The sequence below is a fragment of the Telopea speciosissima genome, chromosome 8 (assembly GCF_018873765.1).
Source record: "Telopea speciosissima isolate NSW1024214 ecotype Mountain lineage chromosome 8, Tspe_v1, whole genome shotgun sequence".
In the NCBI taxonomy this organism is placed as follows: Eukaryota; Viridiplantae; Streptophyta; class Magnoliopsida; order Proteales; family Proteaceae; genus Telopea; species Telopea speciosissima.
Genome location: NC_057923.1, coordinates 3,995,090 through 4,013,694, shown reverse-complemented (window position 1 = coordinate 4,013,694; position 18,605 = coordinate 3,995,090). Strand labels below are relative to the sequence as shown.

At 37.3% G+C, this 18,605-nt stretch overlaps 2 protein-coding genes and 1 long non-coding RNA gene across 8 annotated transcripts in view; 1 reads left to right on the top strand and 2 right to left on the bottom strand.

The window, feature by feature from the left end:
• The window catches only part of LOC122672929, a 20,044-nt gene extending 14,966 nt beyond the window's left edge, over positions 1-5,078 (top strand). The window contains exon 3 of the long non-coding RNA XR_006334512.1: positions 4,978-5,078. This is a non-coding gene — a long non-coding RNA (uncharacterized LOC122672929). The remainder of the gene's footprint in view (positions 1-4,977) is intronic.
• Positions 1-9,686, bottom strand: part of LOC122672928 (protein NUCLEAR FUSION DEFECTIVE 4-like) — a 15,743-nt gene extending 6,057 nt beyond the window's left edge. The window contains exons 1-3 of one of the 3 annotated variants that reach the window (XM_043870440.1): positions 9,243-9,686; positions 5,502-6,430; positions 4,878-5,401 (exon numbers count right to left, since the gene is read on the bottom strand). In XM_043870440.1, the coding sequence (XP_043726375.1) occupies positions 4,888-5,401; positions 5,502-6,430; positions 9,243-9,572 (1,773 nt within the window). In that variant the 5' untranslated portion in view covers positions 9,573-9,686 and the 3' untranslated portion in view covers positions 4,878-4,887. Of the gene's footprint in view, positions 1-4,877; positions 5,402-5,501; positions 6,431-9,242 lie in introns of those variants that run through there. The other 2 variants (XM_043870441.1, XM_043870439.1) reach the window with 2 other exon arrangements.
• Positions 1-18,605, bottom strand: part of LOC122672927 (protein NUCLEAR FUSION DEFECTIVE 4-like) — a 21,694-nt gene extending 3,089 nt beyond the window's left edge. Inside the window, exons 1-5 of one of the 4 annotated variants that reach the window (XM_043870436.1) lie at positions 18,216-18,605; positions 14,554-15,482; positions 13,896-14,453; positions 13,308-13,312; positions 4,459-4,838 (exon numbers count right to left, since the gene is read on the bottom strand). In XM_043870436.1, the coding sequence (XP_043726371.1) occupies positions 13,940-14,453; positions 14,554-15,482; positions 18,216-18,551 (1,779 nt within the window). In that variant the 5' untranslated portion in view covers positions 18,552-18,605 and the 3' untranslated portion in view covers positions 4,459-4,838; positions 13,308-13,312; positions 13,896-13,939. Of the gene's footprint in view, positions 1-4,458; positions 4,857-13,307; positions 13,313-13,645; positions 14,454-14,553; positions 15,483-18,215 lie in introns of those variants that run through there. The other 3 variants (XM_043870435.1, XM_043870438.1, XR_006334511.1) reach the window with 3 other exon arrangements.

Genomic DNA, 18,605 nt, shown 5'->3' with positions numbered 1-18,605 from the left:
GCTTATTACCTTCCCCCCTCCTTGTTCCCTCCCCTAAGGGTGTCAAACGATGCGGTTCTGGTTATTCGGTTCGGTTGCGGTGCGGTTTACATTTTGATAAGGTGAAATCAAAATTGAACCGGATAGAAATTAACCAAAACCAAAATTGTTTTTCATACAGTCTGGTTTTATCGGTTTCTATTCGGTTTTCGTTATCCGATTCACAACCGGTTTACATGCGGTTTGTGTAGTGTCGTTTTGGAAAACTGTAATGAAGACAACCTTAGTTTTCAATGTCTTTATATTCCTGTGTTTCCTCATTCTCTCCCGGTCTCCGTCACTCATCATATTTCCTATGCCTATGTGATAAAAATAAAAAATCCACCATCTTCACCCGTCCTTTTCCTTTCCTATTCTTTGTTTTTCCATTTTTTTTTTTTCTTCTTCACTCTCACATGATGAGCAAACCATTTCTTCTATTAAAACATAGGATCTTGTTAATCCATTTTAATATCATCCATAATTTTCAATTTATACTTGAACTAATATAATATATAGTTAACCCATGACATTTTACTTATTTTATCCTTCAATTTGATGCACTAATTATATTTATTAAATTAATTATATGTTATTAATTAATCCAATTGATGCATGAGTTAGTATTAAAGTAAGAGGGATCGGTTTCTATTTGGTTTTTTCGGTTTCTTATTCGGTTTAGAACCGCGGTTTTAGGGTGAAAGTCCAAACTGAACCAAAAAAAGAATCTATAAAATCAAAATCGGATCATTTTTTTGTGGTTTGGTTTGGTTCGATCGTAAATGGTCGGTTTCGGTTCCATTTTGACATCCTTACCCCCCTCCCCCTTATAGAAAAATAAATAAAAGCTCCCATTTCTCTCTCCCCCCACCCCCCATCCCGCCCAAACTATAAAAAAAAAAAAACTCATGCTCATTCTAGCTATGTTGTACAAGAGAGGAGTAAAAAAAAAAATCACTTATTGGTTTTCAATTCTCATGGTTGAAAAGCTTATAATTATTAGGGAGATCGTTCTCTGTGGGGGAGTGTAATCCTATGTGAATGCGGGGACCAATCAGAGGGGGTGTAGAGGCATCTTGGGGTTGGAGCGGTCATTTTGCCTCCCACTGTGTCTAGGCATGGGTGGTACACTACCCCCAAAGAACTTTTCTTCTAATTATTATTAATTTTTTTTGCATAAAATGTGAGAGGATAGAACACATCAATGAGGTGAGTTAAAACGGAACTTACATAGGAGGGTACAAATTCATTTCATGTGAAAAGGAGAGAGACGACACAAAGATGAATGTACCTGCTCGACAATTCAAAGAACTTTTTTCCATATATTTATGAAAGAATCTCAATCAAAGAGATGTGATGGCCCAATGTCTTTTCCATCTATATTTCTTTTTAATGATAATAAAGGACTCAGAAACTTTGAAAAACAAAAGGGTTTTTGTCGAATGCCGCCTCCAAAATGTCTATTTGTCCAAATACATCCTTACAACTTTGCAATTTATACGTACCTCTTACTTTCAAAACATTGTAACACTTTAGTCCAGTTAGTCTGGAACATTAGACGTTAATTTCAAGAAATTTAATTATCAAAATGCCCTTATGATAAAACCCACCATAATTAAAAAATGAAGTGATCAAATTGCCCTCATCTTTCCCAAATCGTTTGGATTTGAAACTGAAATAGCTCTTAGGGATTTAAGGTCTAATTGACCCAATTTCAATTATCTGAATCTGTCCCAAAGAACTTTGATCAATAATTTGCTTTGAAATAGAGACTTTGACTCCCATGGTTTTCCAATCGTTGGCTTTGAATTGCTGTAATGCTATACCATCCACACCATGCCATAGTTGATCAAAGCTCTTTGGGATAGATTCAAAGAATTGAAATTGGGTCTATTAGACCTTAAATCCCTAGGAGCAATTGCAATTTCAAATTCAAACGATTTGGGGAAGATAAAGGCAATTTGATCATTTTATTTTTTAATTTTGGTGGGTTTTATCATAAGGACATTTTGGTCATTAGATTTTTTTAAACTAATGTCTAACGTCTCAGACTAACGGACTGGACTAAAGTGTTACAGTGTTTTGAAAATAAGAGGTACATATAAATTGCAAAGTTGTAAGGATGCATTTGGACAAATAGACATTTTGAGGGGGGCAATTTGACAAGAATCCAAAAATAAAACAGAGTGATGCACCTCCAACAAGATGATAGTTGTTTTCCATCTAAGTCAATATGATTGGTATTTAAATTAGACACGTTGTTCTTATCATCATTTAATCATGTACTTTTTTGCAATCTATTCTTACATCTTTATGCGTCACAAATAATATTTTGAAAGATTCAATCTTATTTTAAGGATCATGTCGATTACGAAATCAAAATCAAATAACCCAATAAATAGGGAGCCAAATTAAGCTTTTTCGTGTAGCCGACCACTTTTAGTTAGAATTAAGGCTTAATTTGTTGTTGTAAATCATGTGTCATATTATACAATACGTGTACTATCTTATGAATAAGAAATTGTTATTTACTAACTTTATAAGCAAAAATAAATATATATATATATATATATATATATTTTAATTTATAATCATAAATGTCAGTTCCAAAAAATAGTTTGAACAAGTCTAATTATCAACTACCTCTACAATTCTAGGTAGGCAATAAGATAATATAGTTTTTACCCAAAAAAAAAAAAAAAAAAAGATAATCTAGTTATTATTAATTAACTAATCAAATTGTCTAAAGAAACCAACTTATTAAACAAAACTAATTTTCAAATTTGAATGAAACCTCAAATACTTCCTTGATCATACATCTCAACCATTCTCAATTTCAAATGTGGTGGCACATAATACTCTATAATAATAAAAAAATTTTTGGTAAAAATACTCTATAATAAATTCAGCTAAGGTTCCAAGTTTCATGGACATAATCCTGCCTAGTTAGCATATCTTATTTCCACTACTAGGGATAAATGATAATCAATTACACCATTAGATAACCTAAAATTTAATATATTTAATTCATAGACATGATTTTAACCATATTGGCTTTTCATTTTCCCTCCAAATAGCTATGTATAAAATTCTATAGTCCAACTATTAGAAGTACAGGTTTGTAAATTTTAGTTTTATCCAAGGCAGCTTTTATTTTTCAAATTATTGATGAGAATACCTTCACTTACCTACTTAAAAACCATCGTAGTCATATAATTCTCTGATTTATAACATAGAATTTGTTATAAAACAACACTATCATTTGATAATTAATTGATAATTTTTGTTTTTGACAATGACAAATAAAATAAAATAAAAAAAGAAAGAAAAAGAACGTGCCTCACATTTTGATGAAAAGATGTGTATCAAGGTTTATAGTAATCGAAATCGATTTCCATCTCTTTTTTTCTTTATCCATCAAGATCAAGAAAGAGGCCGATTTTTTGACTTTAGGAGCCTTAAAGTTGAAGATTTCTTACGATTGTTTGGTTCAATCACCCCTTTTTTCTTGTAAATCCTGTTATAGTCTCATTACCAGTGGAAGTTTTTTCCATCTTTTTCTCAATGATTTTCCTTTTGACAAAAAAAAAAAAAAAAAAAACATTAAAAAAAAAGAAATAAACTTCTGATAACCTTTATTATGTAATAACAGAAGTAAGCGGCAAATTCTTATTTAAAAATTTTGGAAACACTTTTGACATGCTCACTTTGGATAAGCTGCCGTCGTTGGAGAAGAACATGATGATACATTTTACAGCACAGGAGGAATTGTGATCCTTGAGGAGGTAAGTTCCACTACCCTCTACAGTTTGTTAATCTTACAAGTTGACGGGTTGACCCTGGGACAATCAAGCTTAGGGTGTATCACAAGTTGAATATGGATATAATATGAGATTATTAGACACAGCACACACCAAATATTTGACTGCCACTTATCAATTAATCCAATATCTCATACTGTTCAACATTTTAGATCCATACAGAACACCACAGATGAAGTTTTTGAATACCTAATTGTCAAGTTACCTTGTAATGGGCCTGAATAGCAGTCATTTCCTGATTAGGCACAGCACACACCAAATATTTGAGTTCCACTTATCAATTAATCCAATATCTCATACTGTTCAACATTTTAGATCCATAAAGAACTCCACAGATGAAGCTTTTGATTACCTAATTGTCAAGTTACCTTGTAATGGGCCTGAACAGCAGTCAGTATCTCATACACAACCCAGATATGGATTGGGTCCCAAAATTTGGATCAAACCTCACGTACCAAGCTCATGTCCTTAGTAATCTGGTGTTTTGATACCCAATTTTGAACTTTAAACATCACAATCCACAAGCAGTTGGTTCATGGGGTTTGTGCTTTCATTTTGTCAAAACATTGTCATTACTTGTCAATAAATGAGCGAATGAAAGAAAACAGAACACAGTGAATAACAGAATAGAGTATTTCATTCTCTTTGATCCATGAGGACAAAGTTCCAATTACTTGAATGGAATAAACAAGCTCGTCGCTTATGATACACAATGAACGAGACCCATAGATGTCAAAAAGTTTAATGAGTCTCTAAGCAGAACCACAATAGAGTTTTGCACCACATACACAATTTGGCCTAAAGAAACTCCGAGACTACATTAGACAGGCAGAATCCCATTTTTGGTCCTTGGTTTTAGATTCTGGGGATGATGTGCACATCAGTTGCTTCTTCCCCTTGACAGATATTCCTTTCCAAACAAGGCAGGTACATGTGAGGAATCTCCACAACCTTATATAAGCAATGACAAGGCTGCCATATGGAACAGATCAAGCTGTACTTTCATCACAGAAACCAATTTTGGAAGAGTAGTTCAACCTTTCCAACTCTAAGAACGGGATTTTCCATAAAGGTTTGCATAGACAATCTTGGTGCGATAGACAACAATCAAACTCAACATGACAGCAATGATGCAAAGTCCAGACATTATCAGGCAAGTAAGGAAGAAGCATATGGTACCATTGCACTTCAATGTCGTTTCCACTACAGGTGCTATGCCAAGCATCCTAAGAAGGAGACTGTAAAAATTCTGGGGTGGAGACATGTGAGCTTGCTTCTCTGCTTCGTAATCATATATGCCGCTGGCAATGATACCAGAGAAGACCAATGATCCAGCAGGATTTGCCAGTGTGAGGAAATTGTACAAAGCTGCAAAATTCTTCAAGCCAAACAATTCAGAGGCTGCTGCTGGAACAATTGCCCAATGAGCTCCATAACCTAGTCCAATCAACAAGGTACCAACATACATCACACCAGGCCATCCCATAGCAAAGAAGAAGAGCCCAATTGCCATGATGCCTTGAGCTACAGCCATGCCCACTGGCCTTGGAAATGCATAATCCCTGGCGACACAGTATATCACATTTTTAGATGGACAAGTAGTGAAAAATAAGCAACAACAAAATAAATACATATTCTGGAGCAAGTGAAATTTGGTTGCACCTCACAACAATTTCAGAGAAGTAACCACCACCTACACGGCCAAGAAAATTCCAAATGCTGATCATGGACACGAATACATCCGTATTGTCATACCCCAAAGACTCACTCAACTGACCCAGATTATCAATCATAGTCAAACCAGACCCCGAGCCCAATAGAAGAGAGAAGAAGATAAGCCAAAAGTCTGCCTTTATCAGTGCCTGCATCAATGTGAAATCCTCCCCTCTACGCGGACCTCTCCTTCTCTTGACTCTCACTGCCCCTTCTGCAGCTGCTTGGAACAGTTTTGCTTGCAACTGTGCAATTCGCTTTTGCCTCTCTGATGCAGGAAGCAAGTCTAATTCCATTGACTTCTCATCCTCCACCTCACTTAAAATAACCTCATTCACATCCTGGCCAGATTTGCTAGATTCTTCTTTTTGAGGCTCAAAGAGAAGGCTCTCTTCAGCGGGTTTGTGTTCAGACGAATAGCTCAATAGAATTGGAATGACAATAGGAAGCAACAGGAGAATAAACAAAATACTTGTGAATAGGGTGATAACAGTCTTGTTCAGATCGACAAAATCTTCAACGAGCATGACTCCCATCAAATAAGCAGCCAAAAGGAGGCACACACTGTAAATAAATGTGAAACTCAAACCATCTGATGGCCGAACCTGTCTGTGACCTCCAACAGGTCTAACAATGAGCATCAATGTTATAACCACTATGGTTGGCCCAATGGCAACCATGAAGATGATTGCTGCATCATCGGGAGCATTGATCATAGCATATATCTGAGTCAAAATTGCACCACCCAACCCACCAAACCCCTTCAGAATCCCCACCACAGGACCGCGGCTTTTGGGGAAGTTCTGCACACATGAAACTAGATCGGCTGTATTGAAATAGGTCTCACCATTGGATCCCACAAATAAAAGAATGCACATCTGCACGCCCAAAACTTGGTTAACAATTTACTGGGGCAATAGACTTTAGCAAGCAGAACTTTTGTAGGTTTCACATTAACTTGCAACCAAGAGATTTTAACTAAGTCAGCAAATAGTTGTTCCGGTTACATAATTATAATTATACAAGCAAAAGTGAATGAAAGTACATAAATTTTTCAGAAATTAGCCATATCCATAGCTTGAAAATTCATCACAAAAGAGCAACTGAGCTCTTATATTTTTAATTCAATAGAAATTGTTCTGGATAAAATGGAAGGGCAGAACAGGTTTTATGGCATTCAGTAAGGGTTCTGACAATAATGCTGCACCTATTGAATGAATCTAAACAAACAGTTCATATCATGTGGCTTCGACAATAAAAAAAAAAAAGATTGTAGATTTGATACGTATGGTATGGTCGCAAGGCCTAAATTCAGCTGGTGCCATGGTTAGACAATAGCATGCTAGATGACATAAATATATAAAACAAAAGAGACGGCAAAAAAAAAAATCACCCAAAATAAGCAAATTATCCTCATTTAGTATTCTTCAAGGGAAATGATGAGCATAACAACAAAAGAATATGGAGGAAAAACAGAAAAGGAAAAAACTGGAGGCCATCGTAAGTAGGTTGTAATTGCACGTGTGAAGTCACAATATTAGAATAGGCAATGGAATTTTATAATCACAACAGACATAGGAGTGGCATCAATCCGGTATCAATCTGATGAGGATACAGAGGACATCATTAATAGTTGGGTAGATTTGAACCTGGTGTCCATGCATGAGGTGGAAAGTGGAAACCCTCAACTTCAAGGTTTCTGCAAAGGCAGAAAAGAATGTACTCAGCAGAGGATATTAAAAGATTCAGGTTTGAGGGAAATTTGAAAGAGGTGGATAATTATGCTTAAAGACTCCTTAAAGAGGTAGTAGTAACACCCATAACCGTATGAGCAATGTTTAACTAGAACCTCTACCGACGAAAGCATTCTATGACTCACTATTGATGTTTTTACTAAGCTGAATGTTTAAACCATGACCAAGCAAACGGCAACCCTGGCATGTCTCCCCCCCCCCCCCCCCAACCAAAAGACAGCAATAGAAGAGACAAATGTAGATTTTTTTTTCTCCCATAGCAAGATGGAAAAAGAAAAAGATCCAACTTTTACCAGCTGTCGACACTTCTCCTGGCTTAGAAACAAAATTAAAATGATTTACAAACACAAGGGCCACCTATTATACAATAGAAATGATCAGTTCTGGTTAATCTGAAGTAGCAAATTGGAGAAAACTAATTCCTACCACTACAAAACAACTAAACACGTTTAGATAGTACAAAAATGTAGATCAAAATTATTGACTAGAAAATGCTGGAAAGCATATACATATTCTATTATTCCAAGCATTAGAAGGTCAACAACTTCACAATCTGTAGCAAAGAAAGAACCGTGTGGAACCCATAATTAATATTAATGTCAATTCCCTTAAGCATCTGAATCACAATAATGAACTTAGGATGCAATAGTTATGAGGAACCACTTTTCAAACATTGTTTTCTGTGCCTCCGAGAATTCAGATCCCAATTCAGATATTATAATGAAAGGAGAAAAGAAAACATTTTCCCATAAAATCCCCCACCCCCAAAGAAAAAAGAAGAAAGAGAACAACAACACTACAATTGAAGCAGCAAAACTACTTACTTCACATTCAATAACAATTTCAGAAATTAAGTAAAAAGAAACTACAGAAGTAAATCAAGGGAGGAAAATGCAGAAAAGAGGATCATTAGCTCTTGTCATCAATTTAATTGACGAAACTACCCAAAAAAAAGGGTTCACTAATCTATAAACGAAATCCCAAGGGGGAGGGGACAGGCCAACACAAAAACCATTAGATCCTTTTATATTTTTAACTGAAATGAAAACTCAAATTGGAAGAAAAAAAAAATACAAAATCTAAATCGAGAGAAAATAAATTGAAGAAAATAGACAGGAAAAATGTTTTATATTGGAAGAAATAGAAAATTGAGAAAATTTGTATCAGATACCTCATTCATCAATCTTAAAAAGGGGACACTTACAATGTCCCCCCAATAAAGCTATTTGTCGAAAATTAGAAAAGACGGAGTGGAAGCATGCGATTAGTTTTCTAGGCATCAAACTCATCCAAACCAGTAGATACCTGAGAAATATGTATGCAACAATGGGAAAAAAAGAAAAGAAAAGAAATGAAATCGAGTTAAAATTCAAACATATATTACTATTGCAAGTGCTGCTTTCATGGATTTACATAATTCAAGCCATAACAGAGTTCACTAATTTAATGAATGAAATCATTTTTCGACAGAACATTAGAAAGCCCGATCTAGATGACAAATCTCTAGAACATTAATCAATGTGAAATACAATTCTGCAAACATGAAAACAGACAAGCCCGATTAATTAAAAGGACAAATAAGCAGATTGGTTCAGGCATCTTAATTATTAGAACACAATTTGGACGAAGGAAGTGGCAGCTCCAAGGATTATAATTTATGTCGCTGGTCTACCAGGAAATAATGGCAGAACTATGTCAGGAAACTCATTGCACAATTGATCAGTTGGGAGTAGGAGAGAGATCAGCAAAACTTGGCATGTCCTTAAAACTTTAAAGTAAATTCAAATTGAAGAACATCAATCTTTCTGAAAGATAAAAACTACTGAATAAACAGCAAAATGTAAACCCTGAAGGACAAAATTGAAGTTCATCAAAGCAAATAAACAAGCGAAGAAGAAATCTGGTACAAAAAAAATCAGAAACCATATGGACTCACCACCCACAAAGGCATAGTTGGTACTCTCTTGGTTAAGATCAGCCAAACCCATCCATACCCAAAAATATTCTGAAGAGCACCGATTAGTAGAACCCCCCAAATAGGCAAAACCCCACTGCCAGCAAGGAATCCAACACTACCCCCAAGATCCTTGGCTACACCCAACGTGGCAATCTGCCGCTGGTTGTAGTTCAGAGAATTCTTTATCACCGGTGAGAGACTCCCAAACAAGTACCCGATTCCCGTGCAAGACTGAATCCACATTGCAGCCACGAACACAAGCCATCGGTTATTGATGAACACCCTAAACCTATTCTGTAATGGAAGCATTTCTCAGACAAACTAAACCCAGAAGCTTATTTCCTCGTAGATGGGAAGTCTTGAATTGTAGGATCACTCGAAGTATAAGAATAAAGAGCACAAAGTGATTACTTCAATTTCTTTATTTAAGAACCCAAAAGAAAAAAATTCAAATCGCAAATTGATATTAACGAAGTTTGGAGTCTATGATCTGCGAAGTATGAGAGACGTCTCTTCCTCCAAAATATTATTGCATGACAACTTGTCGTGGACTGGATTCAGGAGGTTGGAGGATGAGGAAGATGAACCTCCGGTCGATCACTAATTGCTACTGAAATGCCCCAAACTCTTCTAATACAAACTGATATTTGAAGTTTTTTAGAACAGTTACTGAATCATTTGCTCTTCAATCAGTGACAGCAATATTAATTAATTAAATGACACTCACCCTTTTCAGGTTTTTTGGATTTTTTCAGGTTTTTGGACAAGTTGAATAATTATGGACCTTCTGGTTCTGGTGCAGTGCTGCTGATGTCTCACTCGATGGTCGATATGAGTCCTCATACACCAGTATTTCAATTCAATAATGAAGAAAAAACAAACACAAAGTTTCTTCATTCTCTCTGATTTGATTTTATGATTGTACCTCTGGAACATAAATCCAAAAAAGGGAATACCACAGCACTCAAACTTCTATTCCCCCAACTATTCTGACAGAGCTCATCGCAGGTATTTTATACTGATGTGATGATAGGATGAATCTCTTACCAGCTCCGGTTTCCTTTTAATGATACAAGTCAAAAACAGAGACAGGGGCACGCAGCCGGGTAAGGATCCCCACTCTAATAAGGCAAGCAAACCGTTAACCCCGATGGAGCAGCCCCTGTACCAGCACAGTAGTCAATGAAAGTGCACATAGAGAGGCATTGGTTTGCATGCGATTCTCAGTTTCACTGACGGCTGAACGGTCTTTTAATCCACAAAGACATTGGTTTGTATCTAGGCACCGAAACCACGCTACTGCTTAGCGTTCATTTTCCCTATATATAATAAGGGTATTGAAAATGGGTGGAGCATCTATGTTTTTGCTAGATGTTCATTTTTTTGGCTTGCGCCCATTTTATAATTCTTTATAGGGGTGTAAGTTTGGCCTTGACTGTCCGAACCCAAACCCACCCTGAGCCCAAACAGGGCTTGGATTAGGAAATTCCTATTCTTCTATTTTTTTTTTTGGTTCTTCTTCTTCTTCCTCTTCTTTCTTTCTTTCTTCTTCTTCCCAACCTCGCTAGCCCATGCATCTCCCTCTCCCCCCCCCCCCCCCATGATCAAGTTCAGCCCGCCTGACCCTGAGAATGGGTCAAGGTTGGATTTTTCTGATCCTGAATCAAAGCCGGACAGGGCCTGGGCCTAGCAAAGGGAACTTAGGGTTGGACTGTGTTTTACAGGCCAGGCCCAACCGACCCTGTTCCAGCCCTATTCCATGGAAAGGGGAATAAAACACATGGATGCATGAATATAAAGTACTTGGTGATATTTGATTGAATTTAAGTATAAAAATAGACGCATAGCCAATCCAAACCAATATTTGGAATTAGCACAGAATGCCTTCAAATGGCAAAAATTATGATTGAAAAAATTCATGATAATGTTAGATAATGTCCCATTTTTTTCCTTTTGTCTAAAAAAAATTGAACATATCTTCTTCCATCCAACCCCCCCCCCCCTTTTTTTTTTCTTTGTTGTGTTCAGTTCGATGGAGACCGCAAGAGAAAGAAGAGAGTGCCCTCCCAAAAAGAGGGTGTTTTTCTTGTCGGGAGAATTCCTTTGTTGTAAAGCGAGACAAGAATCGTACTACGCGATTTGCCATTTCCATGGGCCTTATCCAATCTCTCTCATTGCTTTTCTTCACCTGTCATATATAGTAGTGTAGGGATGTTACATGGATTTGGGTTCTTTGTAGCGCAACATGGTGTGTAGTGCATCTTTCGATGGTTTGTAGTGTTTGGACACGTAACCCAACACACAGACGGGGTGTTGGGCTGTGTGCCCAAGCACTGTGGGTCATTGGATGTGCTACACACCATGTCGCACTACAGAGGAGCCCAATGCGATATTACATATGTTAGAGAGAGATAGAGAGAAAAAGGATGCTGATCATGGTTTAAAAAATCGGATTTAGATTGATCTAATGGTCGTGACTCATGACTGATTTTGATTCCTACCGATCCAAGTTGATCGATTCTAGAATTGTTGGGAGTTGGGACTGGATTGTTAGGTTTATGGTTTGAGGAGCGAATTCTTAAGTTTTTGGAATCAATTTCAATCAATCGGGGATCGATTTGATCCCAATCCCAATCCCAATCCCCATTTGTAAGTTTAAAATCTTTGGTGCTAATTTATCATCCTCGGTTGGCTAAGACATATCACCCCTATTCCCTAACATAAGGATGCATGAAATGATCATAGCACCTCTGGTCACTTTGCACGCCCTATGTCAAAGTGCATGGCGGCCGAGTGACATTGTCTATCTAAAAAAATATTCTTAATGCAATCAAATTATATATAAGGAAAGCCCATTCTCTTACACTTTTCCCTTTCACACAATTATCTAGAAAAGCAGTTAAAACACAAAGCCTTTGCATATAGAAAAAATAAATACAATTATAGAGATATCATTCAAAGACTCCAAGTAAACAGTCTTTGAGTCTGGCCCAAGTAACAAGATGAGAAGATATAATAAAAGAAAGGGATTTTCTTCAAAATGTTTCATGTACTACAGATCCTAAGCATAAAATATTGAACAATTTAACCACTTTATTATGGGGTTTTACCTGTTTATTCAAGGGGTTTTGTCGTTTCTGCTTGTGTAAATCCACTGTGGCACGAAAATCTTCATAAATCTTTTCCAGTAAGTACTGGTGGGGCCGTTCCATTGCCCCCAGGGCCCAGGGTGGTGGTCGAACTGGTTCCTTCTCGGCCCTTCGGAGTAGGGTCTATGGAAATAAAAAGCAATAACTAATGAATAAAAAATGGTCACTCTCACGCCATCCACAAGCCTTTATTCTGTATGATATGCTCTGTTTTCGTCAACCCTCATCTGCTATTCTGCTCTGCTCACCCGAAGTTTCTATTGGGATATTTTATCAAACATCTGATCTGTCATGCGACCCTATTCCTACCCTGTCGATCATGCATGTCCTTTCCATATCTGATTTCACTCCCAACTTGTAAGTTGTAACCCCGCCGCTCAAATCCCTCGTGCTCGTGGGATCAGTTTTCTAATGTTCGATTCGTACGATGCCACACGACACAGTGCAGGGGTCCCCACGCCGGCTGCTTCCTTCTTATCAACAACACTGAACCAGAATACTCTTGTCCACTATTGGTTTTATACGGCGGCAAAGATCTAAAGCTTAAAAGCTAAGAGCCCTAATGACCAATGGACTTCTGGAAGACGTTACCTTAGCTCATTGCCAACTTGTGGTAGAGGGAATAGATAAGGCCCAACCCTTGAGTGAACAGGGAATATTCACGTACGTGAGCGATTCACAGTCGTTCAGATAGAATCCATTCTGTGGGAATGTTCCATCTGGTACACTCACGTACGTGAATATTGTTGAAATAGTCTTTAAAGAGGTAGTTATGACACCTTTAACAGTTCAAGCAATGTTTAACCAGGAATCTCTACTGACAAAAGCATTTTATGCTCACTAATGTTGTTTTGATTAAGCTGAATGATTAAAACATGATCATGCATAAGGGAACCACTTCTCAAAGGTTGCAGTTTCTGTGCTTCTGAAAATTCAGGACCTAATTCAGGTATTATAATTAAAAAAACATTTTGAACTTTGAACATCACAATCCACAAGCAGTTAGTTCATGGGGTTTGTGCTTTCATTTTTGTCAAAACATTGTCATTACTTGTCAATAGATGCACGAATGAAGAAAACAAAATTCAGTGAATAACAGAATAGAGTATTTCATTTGCTTTGATCCATGAGGACAAAGTTTCAATTACTTGAATGGCATAAACAAGCTCCTCTCTTATGATAACAAATGAACGAGACCCATAGATGTGAAAAAAGTTTCATGGGTCTCTAAACAGAACCACCGTATAGTTTTGCATCACTTACACAATTTGGCCTAACGAAAGAAACACCGAGACTACATTAGACAGGCGGAACCCAATTTTCGGTCCTTGGTTTTAGATTCTGGTGATGATGTGCACATCAGTTGCTTCTTCCCCTTGACAGATATTCCTTTCCAAACAAGGCAGGTACATGTGAGGAATCTCCATAACTTTATATAAGCAATGACAAGGCCGCCGTGTGGAACAGATCAAGCTGTACATACATCACAGAAACCATTTTTAGAAGACTAGTTCTCTCTTTCCAACTCTAAGTATTGGATTTTCCATAAAGGTTTGCATAGACAATCTTGGTGCGATAGACAACAATCAAACTCAACATGACAGCAATGATGCAAAGTCCAGACATTATCAGGCAAGTAAGGAAGAAGCATATGGTACCATTGCACTTCAATGTCGTTTCCACTACAGGTGCTATGCCAAGCATCCTAAGAAGGAAACTGTAAAAATTCTGGGGTGGAGACATGTGAGCTTGCTTCTCTGCTTCGTAATCATATATGCCGCTGGCAATGATACCAGAGAAGACCAATGATCCAGCAGGATTTGCCAGTGTGAGGAAATTGTACAAAGCTGCAAAATTCTTCAAGCCAAACAATTCAGAGGCTGCTGCTGGAACAATTGCCCAATGAGCTCCATAACCTAGTCCAATCAACAGGGTACCAACATACATCACACCAGGCCATCCCATAGCAAAGAAGAAGAGCCCAATTGCCATGATGCCTTGAGCTACAGCCATGCCCACTGGCCTTGGAAATGCATAATCCCTGGCGACACAGTATATCACATTTTTAGATGGACAAGTAGTGAAAAATAAGCAACAACAAAATAAATACATATTCTGGAGCAAGTGAAATTTGGTTGCACCTCACAACAATTTCAGAGAAGTAACCACCACCTACACGGCCAAGAAAATTCCAAATGCTGATCATGGACACGAATACATCCGTATTGTCATACCCCAAAGACTCACTCAACTGACCCAGATTATCAATCATAGTCAAACCAGACCCCGAGCCCAATAGAAGAGAGAAGAAGATAAGCCAAAAGTCTGCCTTTATCAGTGCCTGCATCAATGTGAAATCCTCCCCTCTACGCGGACCTCTCCTTCTCTTGACTCTCACTGCCCCTTCTGCAGCTGCTTGGAACAGTTTTGCTTGCAACTGTTCAATTCGCTTTTGCCTCTCTGATGCAGGAAGCAAGTCTACTTCCATCGACTTCTCATCCTCGACCTCACTTAAAATAACCTCATTCACATCCTGGCCAGATTTGCTACATTCTTCATTTTGAGGCACAGGGAGAAGGCTCTCTTCAGCGGGTTTGTGTTTGGACGAATAGCTCAATAAAATTGGAATTACAATAGGAAGCAATAGGAGAATAAACAAAATACTTGTGAATAGGGTGATAACAGTCTGGTTCAAATCGACAAAATCTTCAACGAGCATGACCACCATCAAATAAGCAGCCAAAAGGAGGCACACACTGTAAATAAATGTGAAACTCAAACCATCTGATGGCCGAACCTGTCTGTGACCTCCAACAGGTCTAACAATGAGCATCAATGTTATAACCACAATGATTGGCCCAACGGCAACCATGAAGATGATTGTTGTATCATTGGGGGAATTGATCATAGCATATATCTGAGTCAAAATTGCACCACTCAACCCAGCAAACCCCTTCAGAATCCCCACCACAGGACCCCGGCTTTTGGGGAAGTTCTGCACACATGAAACTAGATTTGCTGTATTGAAATAGGTCTCACCATTGGTTCCCACAAATAAAAGAATGCACATCTGCACACCCAAAACTTGGTTAACAATTTACTGGGGCAATAGACTTTAGTAGGCAGAACTTTTGTAGGTTTCACATTAACTAGCAACCAAGAGATTTTAACAAAGTCAGCAAATAGTTGTTCTGGTTACATAATTATATAAGTAAAAAGTGAATGCAAGTAGATAAATTTTCAGAAATTAGCCATACCCATAGCTTGGAAATTCATCATAAAAGAAATTTTTTGCTTGGAAGAGCAACTGAGCTCTTATTTTTTAATTCAATTGACATTGTTCTGGATAAAATGGAAGGGCAGAACAGGCTTTATGACATTCAGTGAGGGCTCTGACAATGATGCTGCACCTATTGAATGAATCTAAACAAACAGTTCATATCATGTGGCTTCAACAATTCTGTAATTTCTTGGTTGATTGATTTTGCTTATCAGACAATTTTAAGTCATAGGATTATCTATTACCCAAATGACAATGTATATTTCTCCTCTCTTTAATATAAATTTTCTTGAAGAATGTAGGTTTGATTAAGTATGGTATGGTAGCAAGGCCTAAATTCAGCTGGTGCCATGGTTAGCCAATAACATGCTAGATGACATAAATATATAAAACAAAAGAAACAGTAAAAAAAAACACCCAAAATAAGCAAATTATCCTCATTTAGTATTCTTCAAGGTAAATGATGAGCATAAAAACAAAAGAATATGGAGGAAAAACAGAAAAGGAAAAAACTGGAGGCCATCGTAAATAGGTTGTAATTGCACAAGTGTGAAGTCACAATATTAGAATAGGTAATGGAATTTTATAATCACAACAGACAGGGAGTGGCATCAATCCGGTATCAATCTGATGAGGATACAGAGGTTATCATTAATAGTTGGGTAGATTTGAACCTAGTGTCCATGCATGAGGTGGAAAGCCTCAACTTCAAGGTTTCTGCAAAGGCAGAAAAGAATATACTAATCAGAGAATATTAAAAGATTCAGGTTTGACGGCAATTTGGAAGAGCTGGATAATTATGCATAAAGACTCCTTAAAGAGGTAGTTGTAACACCCATAACCATATGAGCAATGTTTAACTAGAACCTCTACCGACGAAAGCATTCTATGACTCACTATTGTTGTTTTTAGTAAGCTGAATGTTTAAACCATGACCAAGCAAACGGCAAATATCCATGGCATGCCCCCCCCCCCCCCCCCAAAGACAGCAATAAAAGAGACAAAATTAAAATGATTTACAAACACAAGGGCCACCTATTATATACTCAGTTCTGGTTACAAAACAACTAAACACGTTTAGTTAGTGGAAAAATGTAGATCAAAATTAATGACTAGAAAATGTTGGAAAACAAATACATATTCTATTATTCCAAGCACTAGAAGGTCAACAACTTCACAATCTGTAGCAAAGAAAGAACCGTCTGGAACCCATAATTAATAATAAAGTCAATTCCCCTAAGCATCTGAATCACAATAATGAACTTTAGGATGCAATAGTAGTGGGAACCACTTTTCAAAGGTTATTTTCTGTGCCTCTGAGAATTCAGATATTATAATGGAAGGAGAAAAGAAATTATATATCTTCCCATAAAATCCCACATCCCCAAAGAAAAAAGAAGAAAGAGAACAACAGCACTACACTTGAAGCAGCAAAACTGCTTACTTCACATTCAATAACAATTACAGAAATTAAGTAAAATGAAAATACAGAAGTAAATCAAGGGAGAAAAATGCAGAAATAGGATCACTACCTCTTGTGATCAATTTAATTGACGAAACTACCCAAAAAAAAAGGTTCATTAAATCCCATAGGGGAGGAGGGGACAGGCTAACACAAAAACATTAGACCCTTTTATATTTTCAACTGAAATGAAAACACAAATTGAAAAAAATATATATATACAAAATCTAAATCGAGAGAAAATAGACAGGAAAAATGTTTTATATTGGAAGGAGTAGAAAATCGAGAAAAATTGTATCAGATGCCCCAATTCATCAATCTTAAAAAGATGACACTTACAATGTCCCACTAATAAAGCTATTTGCTGAGAATTAGCAAACACGGTGTGGAAGCAGGCGATTAGTTTTCTAGGCATCAAACTCATCCAAACCAGTAGAGACCTCAGAAATATGTATGAAGCAATGGGAGAAAAAAAGAAGGAAATCGAGTTAAAATTCAAATATATATTACTACTGCAAGTGCTGCTTTCATGGATTTACATAATTCAAGCCATAACAGAGTTCACTAATTTAATGAACGAAAACATTTTTCGACAGAACATAAGAAAGCCCGATCTAGATGACAAATCCCTAGAACATTAGTCAATGTGAAATACAATTCTGCAAACATGAAAACAGACAAGCCCGATTAATTAAAAGGATAAATAAGCAGCTTGGTTCAGGCATCTTAATTATTAGAACACAATCTGGACGAAGGAAGTGGCAGCTCCAAGGATTATAATTTATGTCTCTGGTCTACCAGGAAATAATGGCAGAACTATATCATGAAACTCATTGCACAATTGATCAGTTGGGAGTAGGAGAGAGATCAGCAAAACTTGACATGTTCTTAAAACTTAAAAGTAAATTCAAATCGAAGAACATCAATCCTTCTGAAAGATAAAAACTATTGAATAAACAGAAAAATGTAGACCCAGAAGGACAAAATTGAAGTTCATCAAAGCAAATAAACAAGCGAAGAAGAAATCGGGTACAGAAAAATCAGAAACCATATGGACTCACCACCCACAAAGGCATAGTTGGTACTCTCTTGGTTACGATCAGCCAAACCCATCCATACCCAAAAATATTCTGAAGAGCACCAATTAGTTGAACCCCCCAAATAGGCAAAACCCCATACAAACTGCCAGCAAGGAATCCAACACTATCCCCAAGATCCTTGGCTACACCCAACATGGCAATCTGCCTCTGATTGTAGTCCAGAGAGCTCTTTATCACCGGTGAGAGACTCCCAAACAAGTACCCGATTCCCGCCCAAGACTGAATCCACATTGCAGCCACGAACACAAGCCATCGGTTATTGATGAACACCCTAAACCTGTTCTGTAATGGAAGCATTTCTCAGACAAACTAAACCCAGAAGCCAATTTCCTCGTAGATGGGAAGTCTTGA